The sequence below is a fragment of the Fistularia commersonii genome, chromosome 14, assembly GCF_037954325.1.
Source record: "Fistularia commersonii isolate RoL2024-O1a breed Wild chromosome 14, RoL_Fcom_v1.0, whole genome shotgun sequence".
NCBI classification, from domain to species: Eukaryota; Metazoa; Chordata; class Actinopteri; order Syngnathiformes; family Fistulariidae; genus Fistularia; species Fistularia commersonii.
In genome coordinates, this window is record NC_141297.1 from 7164092 (window position 1) to 7176176 (window position 12085).

Here is a 12085-nt window from a genome sequence, read left to right on the forward strand (position 1 = left end):
CTGTGGGGGTTTATTGACTTTCATAGGATTAAATTAAGGTTTCTGGTTCAATTCCACTGCTGATATCGTCTGATATCCCGGATAATCCCGCCTCTAGCTCTATGTCAGTTGCAATTGGCTATTGGAACGCTGAAATAGTGAGTAAATATTTGCATTCCTGGATGAATGAATGAATATAACTACAGTTCTGACTCAACAAGTAAAGGTGTGACAAGCATTCAATGTCGTCCTTCTGGTGACTGTTGCTGTAGCAACAGGGCACTGATGCCTTGATCGCCGATCCATCGCACAAAGGCATGTATGACGCGAGCACCTGTCCTGAGGGTCGACCGCTGACCCAGCTATGGAAACCGTCACCTTCGGTGTCGCGCTCCGACGCCCCGCACGTGTTATAATGCATGCATAAATGTGTAATTACCGCAGGGCGAGGAGGGGAAAGACGAGATGTTCGAGTGCCGGGGGGGACGGAGGGCGGGGGGGGATCCCTGCGAGGGGAAATAAAAGCCAGAGGATTGGGGAACAATAGCCACAGCTTTAAACCAATGGAAGGGGTTGGAGGGTTGGAGGGTTGGGGGGGGGGGTCACTGGAGAAGCTTGAACTCTTTCTGCAATTTGACGGCATTAGGATCAGGTTACGGCGGATTAGTTTGTGGTTTCGGATTTGCGCGACGTGATTGGATGAGCCCGAAGGTTTTTTCAGGTTCCAGCTTGGAATCACTGTTTCAGTTTTATTATGTAATATTTATTTACAACTCATGTGTGCGTTGCGGTGTATTTTTAAGATGAGACAACCACCCCTTCCCCCAAACCCGCCTTTCAGTGACCCAAGTCTCAATTAGGACACGAAAGCAATCAATGCTTCTCCTGCCAGACAGGAAGTGTCTTTGTCACAATGGAGGCCCCCGAGAGAGAAAAGAGTGTCCTGTCTCCAGACCCCGGCCCCCAGACACCCCCCTCCACCGACCCCAGACCCCAAAACACAACGGGACATGTCTATATCCAAGTTCCATATGCTTGCATTGGTTCCAACTCCAAATATTAGCTTTATTTTACTGTTGGACCTTTTTCCTATTCTGTGCAAAACCGCAACTCATGGGAGTGCTGTCTTTAACACCCCCATCATTCTAAATATTAATTCAGAATTCTGTGAGAAAGTGAATTGAAAGAGGATGGCTTTACACATAATTTTCAAGATTGATCTATTTGATTTCTTCAAATCATCACATTTACATCATATCTATTAATTTTTTTCTAATTTTTGTTTCACCCCTTTGTAATTCTTACAGTCCTACACAGTATTATCGTTTAGCTTGCGATATCTTTAATTGTTTCTAACTAATTTAAGAGAATTCAGAGCTTTATTTAAAAACTAAAATAAAACATTTCTCAATTACCAATATAATAATGGGAAGGGAGCTTTGCCAGGGGTGCGGCTCATGGTCGCGTGGCCAGTGCTGCGGCTTCCCCCCGGTGCAAATGAGGGGTCAACTCACAATCACATCAGGGTGCTCCGCGGCCCACTTAGGCGATGCGGTTGCCTTGACTACAGGCTTCGGGGGGGTGGGGTGGGGGTGCTGTGTGCATCCATTATTGGAGGCATGTGCGTTGAGATAGGGCAAGAGTGGGGGGATACAGCCTGCAGGGAAGTGTGTGTGTGTGTGTGTGTGTGTGTGTGTGTGTGTGTGTGTGTGTGTGTGTGTGTGTGTGTGGAGATGGGGGGGGGCAGCTGTCCAACGAGCTGGCGCCTGCACATCTGGATCAGAAGGCAGGAACATCATGGCAACAAGCTCAGTAGAGCAGCGCCATCCCATCCTATGGCAGCGACGCTGGGTGCTCAGAAGAACCCAGAATCCAGAGCGGTGCGCGTCTGCGGCCTTTTCCGTGATTTCTCGTCATTTATTTATTTATTTATTTGTGGTTGCTATGGTTACTTGAAAGGTCACGCAATAATATCTCAGAAACCACACCGACATGTTTGGATTTTTATTTTGAGCTCTGAAAATCAATAGCATAAATCTGGAAAAGGGATCAATTTAGTGTAAAAACTGTTAGACAGTTTCACCAAATGAAATACAGTCGTAATTACATCTAAATTGTGAATGAGATGCATTAATGATAATTATAATATTAATTCATTTTATTCTAGGTGCGTTACTTGACGCTCAAGGATACCATACAGACAGAGGCATATACACAAAATATGAAATTTTGTGTATGTACAGACATAGGCATATACACAAAATACAGATTTAAAAGAAACAATTTAAAAAAAAAACAAGTGACAATGTGGAGAAAGTAAAAAACAAACAAACAAAAAATTTAATTTTCATTCATTTTGATTTTTAAAACGCTGAAGTTTCATCGTCAATTGTAGCCTGAGAGTGGTCGGGCCACTGCCACTGTCTAGAAGCCGAAGAGAATGAGAGCGAGAGACAAAAGTAGGAAAAAGCCAGATCCTGCTGAAGCCCAGCATTATCACATTAAAAAAAAAAAAAAAAAAAAACAGAAAGAAAGAAAAATAGCCGTTTCCGCCATGACATCAGCAGAGAAGACGCAGGCGGATTAACCCGGGTGTGGTCGGCCGGAGGGCTACGCCGTCGGGATCAGCCGAGGTTACGATAACACACGCACACACACACACACACACACACTCGGCGTGTGGAATAACAAACTGTGGATTATGTGGATGATGTATGTTTCCAATCTGCGTGTGGCGCCGCTGCCGCCGCATGTGACGAATGTTTCCTGCTAGCCGGGAATTTTCCCCACTTGCTCCCTCCATGTGAAAAGGATGGTAGAAAAAAAGGAGAAGAGCACGTGCTGTCTTTCATCCCCTTTCTACCAGAAAAGGAAAGTGCGGACTTTCATTTTTGATCCTAATTGTCGTTCCCTTCAAAGATGGATCTTGTAATCATAATGTCAGGTTTTAGCAAATACCTTTGCTTGGGCTGGCTCAGGTTAGCCCGGGCTAGCCTGGGTAAGCTTGGGATGGTTCCATTTAGCGCAGCCTACCTCTGGTTAGCTTAGGTTAGTGCAGGTTAGCGCAGGTGAGCTCAGGTAGACCCAGGTTTGTTTAGGTTAGCTCATGTCAGCTCAGGTCAGCTCAGGTTAGTGCAGGTTAGTTCAGGTTACTCAGGTAAGCAGGTTAGCTCAGGTTTGCTCAGGATAGCTCATGTTATCTGAAGTTAGCGCAGGTGAGCTCGGGCTAGCTCCAGTTAGCACAGGTAGGCTCAGGTAAGCTCAAGTGAGCTCAGGTTACTCAGGTAAGCAGGTTCGCACAGGTTTGCTCATGTTTGCTCAGGATAGCTCAGGTTAGCTTAAGTTAGCACAGGTGAGCTCAGGTTGGCTTAAGTTAGCACAGGTGAGCTCAGGTTAGCTCCAGTCAGCACAGGTAGGCTCAGGTAAGCTCAAGTGAGCTCAGGTTACTCAAGTAAGCAGGTTTGCTCAGGTTTGTTCAGGATAGCTCTAGTTAGATGAAGTTAGCACAGGTGAGCTCAGGTTAGCTGAAGTTAGCACAGGTGAGCTCTGGTTAGCTCAAGTTAGCACAGGTGAGCTCAGGTAAGCTCAGATTTGCTATGGATACCTCAGGCTGGCTCAAGTTAGCACAGGTGAGCTCAGGTAAGCTCAGGATAGCTCGGGCTTGCTCAAGTTAACTCAGCGTAGCCCAAGTTGTTTTATTTCTCTGTAAATTCTGGAAAACTGAATCGTCGGACCATGATGTCTCGAAAGTATAAATAAAAAGTAAGAGGCAATTCTGTGTCACTCCTGGACTTTTCTGGATAAAGTCTTTTGTTTTGACGTTTGGAGGGGATGCCGCGGTGCGATTCACGCCCGGCGGTCGCTGCTCTACACGCCAGACGGGTGTGGTTTCACCGTTTGTCTTGGATTAGGGTATTGTGACGAGGCAGACGGCCATGTTTCCCTCTTCTGTTCCTTCTCTTCCTCCAGACTTGGCGCTGTCACTTTGTTTTGACAGAGCTGAACTGCTCCCAAAGCTCTGCCGCGGGACTCATGTTTTCATTCTTTTTTCAGGGCAAACATCGACGAGGTGGAGACGGAGGTGGTGGAGATCGAGGCGAAACTCGACAAGGTAAGACGAGCAAGAAGGTGTCTGAACATAAGCAGGGGAAAATACAAGGTCTGGATATCCATTTAAATTGTCTTATATATAATATAATTTAATGCATATTTGATAGATTGCCATTCATCCATCCATGTACAAAGGGCCACATATAAAGACAGAGAACATTTAGTCACTTACTTTTTTTCCAATTAACCTGCTGCATGTTTTTTGAAATGTGGGAGGAAAGCCGGAGGAGAATGCAGGAGATCATGCAATCTCCACAGAAAAAGATCTCCTCATTTATTTCATTTTATAATTTTTTTTCATTTTATTTTCATCGTCTCGTTTCATTGCTGTTTTTTTTTTCTTTCGAATTTCCTGTTCATTTGATGGTACTTTCTTGCCGATCGCGACCAAAACAAGTTCCCTCGGACGGGATGTTCCAGAGGCGATCATCTCCTCTCCGCCAGATTTTGTCTGTCTTCTATTTTAAAAAAAGATGTCGGGAAATTTGGAAGAGATTGGATTAGGACGAGTTAACGACAACTTAATTACAACCGAACATCGACATCAGCTGATACCCATGTGTTTTCAAACGTACTGTACAGAGACGTCCTCTGCCCTGACACACACATACACACACACACACACACACACACACACACACACACACACATACACACACACCTCTGCTAGCAGCTAGCATGGCCGTACATTCTCAGGTGGGCTCCATATGCTGGGGAAATATGGAGGCCATTGATAAAAATGTAGGCAGCACTACTACTGCTACTACTACTATTAATACCACTATCAAATCATTTTTTCTTTCACTGACTTTCACTAAATACTTGAAAACTAACATCACTTCACTTAAATTATTCTGTTCCTCTAAGATTTAGAAAACTGCCATTAGTCAGTTTAAAGTTAGTTGCCAGTAGTCTGTTAAGAATTAGAGTACTTTCAGCAGAATGTAGTTGAAGTATCTAAAATTTTGATTTTTACAAACAGCTTACTACTATTGTAGTACAATATACTGCTTTTATTATCACTTATAAGTACACATGAGGTGGTTTTGATGTAATTACCAACATGGAGCCAATATGCTACACCCTGGGAAGCATCATAGTAAAAGTACTGCATTGTGTTATATCACTCATTCCGTTTTTGTACTATTAATGCAGTAGCAATTATCAAAAAAATTAAAAAGTCACATGAGAAAAAAAATCAATATTTTAAGTAAAAATTTGAACTGGTAAAACAGGTAAATTAGAAGGAGGTATGTAATAAAATTTAATAAATTAAAAAGAAAAAAAAGAAAAAGAAAAAAGAAAAAAAAAATATCTTAAAAAGTAGTATAGGTTCAAGTTGAAGAAGTATTTGTGGTAAAAAGTACTTGAGCTCCAAACTCCGGTTTCATTGAAGTCGTCTTTTTATAAAAAGGACTTTCCGTCTCTGATGCACGTGGCTATTACTGTGCAAGCACCAGTGCGAGTACTCAGTATGTTTCTGGTAGTATTTGTACCTGGTAGTACTGCTGTGCAGTAATGGCAGCGCCGCCTTCCCACAGCTGGTGAAGCTCTGCAGCGGGATGATCGAGGCGGGGAAGGCCTACGTCGGTGCCAACAAGCTCTTCGTCAGCGGGATCCGGGATCTTTCTCAGCAGTGCAAGAAAGACCAGATGATCTCGGTCAGTGTCTTGACCGGGTCCCGGGTGTGAACTTGAATCCGGGATCCGAAACCTAGATTAGGGGTCAGAACTGGATCCCAGATCTGGAACTGAACTGAACTCAGTCTGGGGTCTGGACCTGGTCCTCGATCCAGACCGGGACAACCACAAAACTGGGACCGGTTCTGGACCCGAGTCCCAGTTACGACTTGGGTCCAGAACCGGTCCCAGTTTTTTTGTTATGTGTGTGTAATGTGATTATATGCATGTTAGCATGTTTTTGTGTGTGTCTTTTTGTGTGCATGTTTGTATGGGACTGTTAGTGTGTGTATATGTGTGTGTGTGTGAGAGACTGTGTGTGTGTATGTTTACATTTATGTTGCTCAGTGTGTTTTTTGTGTGTGAGTGTGAGTGAGTGTGTATGTGTGACTGTGCGTGTGTGTGTGTGTGTGTGTGTCTTTTTGTGTGTGATGGTGTGTACGTGTATGTTTTCACCTGTATCTTTGTGTGTGTGTGTTTGCATGTGTATCTTTCTATGCCCGTGTATGTATATGTGACTTTATGAGTGTGTTGCTGTGATACATGTGCTACTGTGTGTTGGTTTTTGTGTACATGTTTGTCTGTGATTGTGCTTGTGTGTTGGTTTTTGTTGAGTATTTTTATACGTGTATGTTTTAGTTTCCAGAAACAGCTGTTGCTTGCAGTTAAGTGACATCGCGTGTGTGTGCGTGCGTGTGTGCGTGCGTGTGCGTGTGCGTGTGCGTGTGCGTGTGCGTGTGTGTGTGTGTGTGTTTGTGTTGTTTCCCCTGCAGGAGTGTCTGGAGAAATGCGGTGAAAGCCTGCAGGAAATCATCAACTACCACATGGTAAGTGTTGTCTGCTGGCCGTCTGTCGGTTTGTCTTTCCTGCGTCGGTTGTGCGTTCGTTGTACCGCCAATGTGTATCTTTTTTGTGCCACGTGTCTGATGTGGAATTTCATCTGTTGTGTGTCTGTTGCGCTTGCGTTGCCCGTCTGTTGTGCGTCTGTCAATGGCATCATGAAATGCTGACACACTGAGGGATTCCCTTCAGTCCGCAACAGGGGTGGGAGGTCGTGTGCGTGCATGTGTGTGCATATATGTGTATGTGTGTATGTGTGTGTGTGTGTGTGTGTGTGTGTGTGTGTGTGTGAGACTCAGCCCTCAGCTCAGACAGAAAAAGTCCAGGGAGGCAGGAAGGACAGGGAAGCAGATGTGATGGAGGAATTCTTTGTTTTTATCACACAGTTGATATTTTTTAAATATCAAGAAGTATTTATACACACACATGCACACACACACACATATTTTTATACAAAAAAAAAGCTTTTCTCAATATTGTTGTTGTGTTTTTGATACTGAGACTAGTGAGGCAGATTTTGGCTTTTTAAAAATATCGAGGATTTTAAGGTATTGCAATATTAATGCAATAATCATAATATTGAATTTTATTGAAGGCGCCTTACTTGACACTCAAGGACACTGTACAAACAAATAAATAAACACAAAATACAGACCTAAAAGAGAACACTTCAGACATGAAAATTAGAAATAAATAAATAAAAATGAACATATTAAAAAAATTAAGAAAATTCAATTTAAAAAAATGTAATTAAAAATTACAAGTGACAATGGTTAAATAAAAAAATCAAAATACCGCATTGACGCAGCTGCATGTGCATTTCATCCGTCTCTGATGGATCTATTTAATAAAATACGACCCTCTCCCTGCTTCCAGCCTGTATTTATTATGTTTGACACCAAACAGATTACAAACTGCTGTGTTGACTCTCGCCCAGACTTTAAAAGCCCATGACCTCTGACCCCCCCAGCGCCTCCCACCGACCCCCAACCTCCACCTCTAACCCCCCCTCCAAACTCCCCTATCCTACCCCCTCAGAGACCTTTTGAAGTCCATTAGGCTCAACCAGTTGCATGTTTGACACTGCTGTATATAACACAGTGTGTGTGTGTATGTGTGTGTGTGTGTGTGTGTGTTTGAGTGTGTGTGTGTGTGATATGTCTTGCTTGGGGTTGGGGTTTGGGTGGGGGGGGGTCAGAGGTGTAAATGGAGAGTTAATGGCTGCAGTCACTCAGGCAAGTGTGCATTAGCGTTAGCCGCTGGACTGCCGCGACCACTGATGACCTTGAGGTGTCACTTTGTATTACATTTGACCCAGTGCTTGTAGATATGTGTGTGTGTGTGTGTGTGTGTGTATGACATGCGTCAACTGTGTGCCACCATGCTAGAGCCGATGCATGTTGAGATAAAGCATCCTGTAGACAAGAGGCTGGGAATTTGCGTTTCCCGCGCCTGGCCACTAGGGGGCTCCCCCCCTGTGCAAAAATGATTTCAGAGACCCAAAGTGGACTGATTCCGTGTTCTTGGTTTTGTTTAGCACTAACCTGTTTAGCTCTTCCTCCCCCTGTCCAGGAACTGGGGGGATGTGCTTGTTGGTCGGTGGAAGCCAAGAGGCATCATCCCTTGAGGTTATGTAGAAATGAAAATATTTGCCCACACGCCACACTCGCACTAAGAGCCCCGTGACCGGTGCGACCCGCCGGAGCAGCAACATTTACAGACTCATATTTTAATCAGGGAAGACATAATGTGAAGTTAACTATTCAGTGACCCCCCCCCCCGATCCCTTGGAGCGCCCCATCCCCCCGCTGGGCTCCAATGAATAAGAAATGATGATGATGATGATGAATAAGGAATGGGAGCGGTGACAAGTGATGAAGATAAAGTTGGACGTAAACTGAATGCCTGATCTGGTGAAATGTCACACATGTTTTACGGCAGGAAACAATCCCAAAGTCAAATTGGAAATTGCTTAAATTTCTGGATTTAAATCCTGGAGAGTCAGCAGATTTAGAAATGTAAAAAAAAAAAAATTACTAGATATCTCTAGATTTGCCTGGGTTTACCAAAATAATCCATTCCTGAATGTTATTCCAAAAGGTTCCTGAACCAAAAGCTAATGTTACCATGAGAAACAATTGAAAATGGACTAATCCATTTCTGAATCACCAAAATAAAATCTTTCCCCAACGTTTTAAAGTCATTCTCTGCTCAGGAAGGCCTAGAAAACGTCTTTCCTATGCTAACAGTTCTGCTTCGTATCCATGAAAACCACTGACTCATCTTGCTTGCAGTTTGAAGCATGCTAGCAACTAGTTTGTTTGTCAGAAATTGTATTCATCAACAGATTTATTTGGGAAATGGTCTGTCCGTACATTGAAATATTGATGTACTAAGACACTATTAAAATTAGCATGAAATTGCATCAAAATGTGGAAAATAAAGAAAAAAAATTAAAAAATCAGGGGGCACTTGTCCTAAAAACTGTGAGGAATAACTGCTATGTTGCTACTTTTTGTAGAAAAAAAAAAAAAAAAGATGAAATGCAATTTTTAGCCCAGTTTTTTTCTCCTTTTTTCCCCCCCCAAAAAAGACCTAATCAGAAATGTTCTGGAAGGATGAGAGATCAAGCCAAAAATTCTCACAAAGGAAGAAAATGAATGGAGCCCTGCAACATTTGCACATGGATTTCATAAACACGTGTTTTGAAACATCCTCGCCAACAAGTCTGGATGTTAAGACGCGGATATTTTGGGGGAGGGAAAAAAAAAGAAAAGAGTCCCGGCTCCTGCTTCGTTCCGCTTCTTGCTTTAGTCTGACGCCACACAGCAGAACAAGCAGCCTCTGTTCCAGGGGATTTTTATTTATTTATTTATCTATTTACATATTTATTTATTTATTTCCAAATTCTCGCCGCAGCCCCGCGGGCGTCTGAAGATCTGGCGGTTGATATTTCGCTCCGTGCCGTTTTCTTTTTTTTTTTTTTTTCTTTTTTTCTAATTCAAGCATGAAACACCGGTACGAACACCGGATGAATTATTGAGCGGCGTTTGACTCTCCGAACATCCATTAAAAATGAGGCGGTCTGACGAGGAAGAGGAGAGGAAGACGCAACGCATTGAAGGCGGGGGAGATGTGTTTATTTGTTCTTTATATTAGCACCACTACATTTAAATATATTACCAAGTTTGGACAGGTGATCGGAACGCAGAAGATCCGATGGACTCCTGCTGCAAATCGGCGAATCCGCCAGAGGTTGAGGCTCCTGTTTATATTATAGGCGTGCAAACAAAGCAAGACGGAGGGATAGTAGAACCCCGAAATTCTCTATGCTGAAGACGCTCAGCATTCGTGGAAGACGCTCCCTGGTTAGCTACGCCGCTGGGGCGTCTTCTTGGCGATAAGATCAGCCTCTGTGGGAGGGGTGCCGGGGTCGGACCTTTTGGTTGTTTGGTCGTTCGCGCGTCGGCCAGCACAATGGGGCTCAACGGATAATAATTGAGGCATTGTCTCCGGGGTGGAAATGGTCATCCCAAAAAGGAAAATGAAGCCTGCCGCTTTACACGCTTCCTTACACAACTCTGACTCCTGTTGAGTCTCGTCTCGTAGAGTTGTCGTTTCTGGCCATGGCTAAGGACAAAGGCCGACGCTCCGGGTCACGGATCGCCGCCTTATGGCGTCCTGCACGCAATCTCATTAGATGGCCCTGGAAGGGTTGTGGGAGAGGTGTGAGTCACAAGAAAGCGTGTGCGCTGGCCACTGGATCCAGATCATCACCCATGCCTAGAATTGGTCTTAACTTAGCGGTTATACTAGCTAGCATTCACTCATGCGCTCACACACTGATGGCAGCCGACCAACCATGGCAGCCGTCCAATTGGAGGGATGCCCTCTATACCTTTTCTAGCTGTACCTATTGGTCTGAAACCAATGGGCACCGGCGATATTTGGCCGTGTGGAAACATCTCCATATCAACGTTAGCCCTGACAACCACGCCCCCACGTGTTGGATTGGAGGCGTTAGCATCCAAGGGCCATTGAATGATTAGCATTAGCATGTTGATTTTTTTTAAACTCTTCTCAACTATTTAAGCACCATTTGTCAGAAAGCTAGCCTTGCCGTAGCCCGCGGAAATGATTCCCATGTAAGATGAATTGATTCGTTTTCAAGCTTGTCCCACTGATTATCCTCCCTGCTAACTTATAAGCGCATATAAGCTAGCAGCTTACAAAAGTCAGTTTTTTTTTAAGGCACAACGCTGTGTTTAAATGTAGCTTCCACGAACCTGAATCGTAAAAGTCAGCAAAGTAAATTTGAGCTTAGCATAAATGAGCCTCATTTACAGCGCAGCTATTTTTGAACGGCGGATCAAATAAACCAGTGTTTTAAGTCTGAATTGCAGCTTCCTGTTTGAAACCTGTTGTTTTTTGGGGGGTGAAAATTCCAGACAACTTCCAGTTTCGCTGGAGTCAAAAGATTCCTGGCCGTGAACTAAAAAAAAAAAAAAAAAAAACAGCCCCAAACCCTGGGCCGTGATGTTGTAGATCTGTCTGACAGAAGTAGGTTATTTGGTTTTCGGGAGCCGTCGTAAGGAAAATACTCGGTTGAGTCATGACATAATCTTGTGCCCCAACATGCCAGCCCGGGTCTCCGTTGTGACGGTGTACATATCCCTCCCCCCCCCCCCCCCCCCCCCTCCATTCCGGAGCTGTGACATCAGTTGGAGACAAAGATTCCTTTGTCTTTACCATGAATCAAAAAGAAAAAAAACCTGTCTGCGTGTTGGCATCGAGCGCGGCAATAAAAATAGATAAAACACAGAACGAGGTCATGTCAACGAAAAGCGGCGGGTTTTAAATAAGGCAGAAACGTGTGTTTGGAGGTTTTCAGCTGTAGCACTGTGAGATATCTGTGCATCGTTTGCAAGCAGGGCGTAATGCTAAAACATCGCTAACAACCTTGCTAATGCTAGCACACGAGGGACGCTCTGCATGCCTTTGTTGGGGGATGGAGCGAGAAATACTTTGATTTTCGGGTCAACAGCGCCCTTCTGCTAGCCTCGCTAACGTTGCTATTCTGGATGTTATACAGATGCTAAGACTAATGGCTAACAGAGCCAGAACGTTCCTTGTTAAGCTAACCTATAGCAATCCCTGCCACCTGACGTCCAGTCCTGAATCGACTTGTTGTGTCTGGCCTGGTGTTTTCCTTGCTGCTTGGACTCCGGCCCTGCTTGATAAGCGGAGCCTTAAATCTGAAGGTGGCGCCACCTCATCAGATACGTGTCACAGGTTAAAAGCGTAAACGCTATCTTGATGCTAGTCGGCGATTACATTGGGATTTGTTTAGATGATTGACAAGCTTCTGGACCGACAGAGGCCTTCGGGGAGGCCAATTATTCCCACAGGGCAGCTTCACAACCCCCCCCCCCCCCACCCCCCTCCCACGCCTCCGTCCGACGTGCTCCGCTCCCATG

General features: G+C 44.4%; 1 protein-coding gene across 2 annotated transcripts in view; it reads left to right on the plus strand.

Annotated features, from left to right (window-relative positions):
* The window catches only part of LOC147227122 (arf-GAP with coiled-coil, ANK repeat and PH domain-containing protein 3-like), a 62164-nt gene that overhangs the window by 22444 nt on the left and 27635 nt on the right, over positions 1-12085 (plus strand). For both annotated transcript variants that reach the window (XM_086159799.1, XM_086159798.1), the window contains exons 2-4: positions 4033-4090; positions 5631-5750; positions 6542-6595. In XM_086159799.1, the coding sequence (XP_086015925.1) occupies positions 4033-4090; positions 5631-5750; positions 6542-6595 (232 nt within the window). The remainder of the gene's footprint in view (positions 1-4032; positions 4091-5630; positions 5751-6541; positions 6596-12085) is intronic.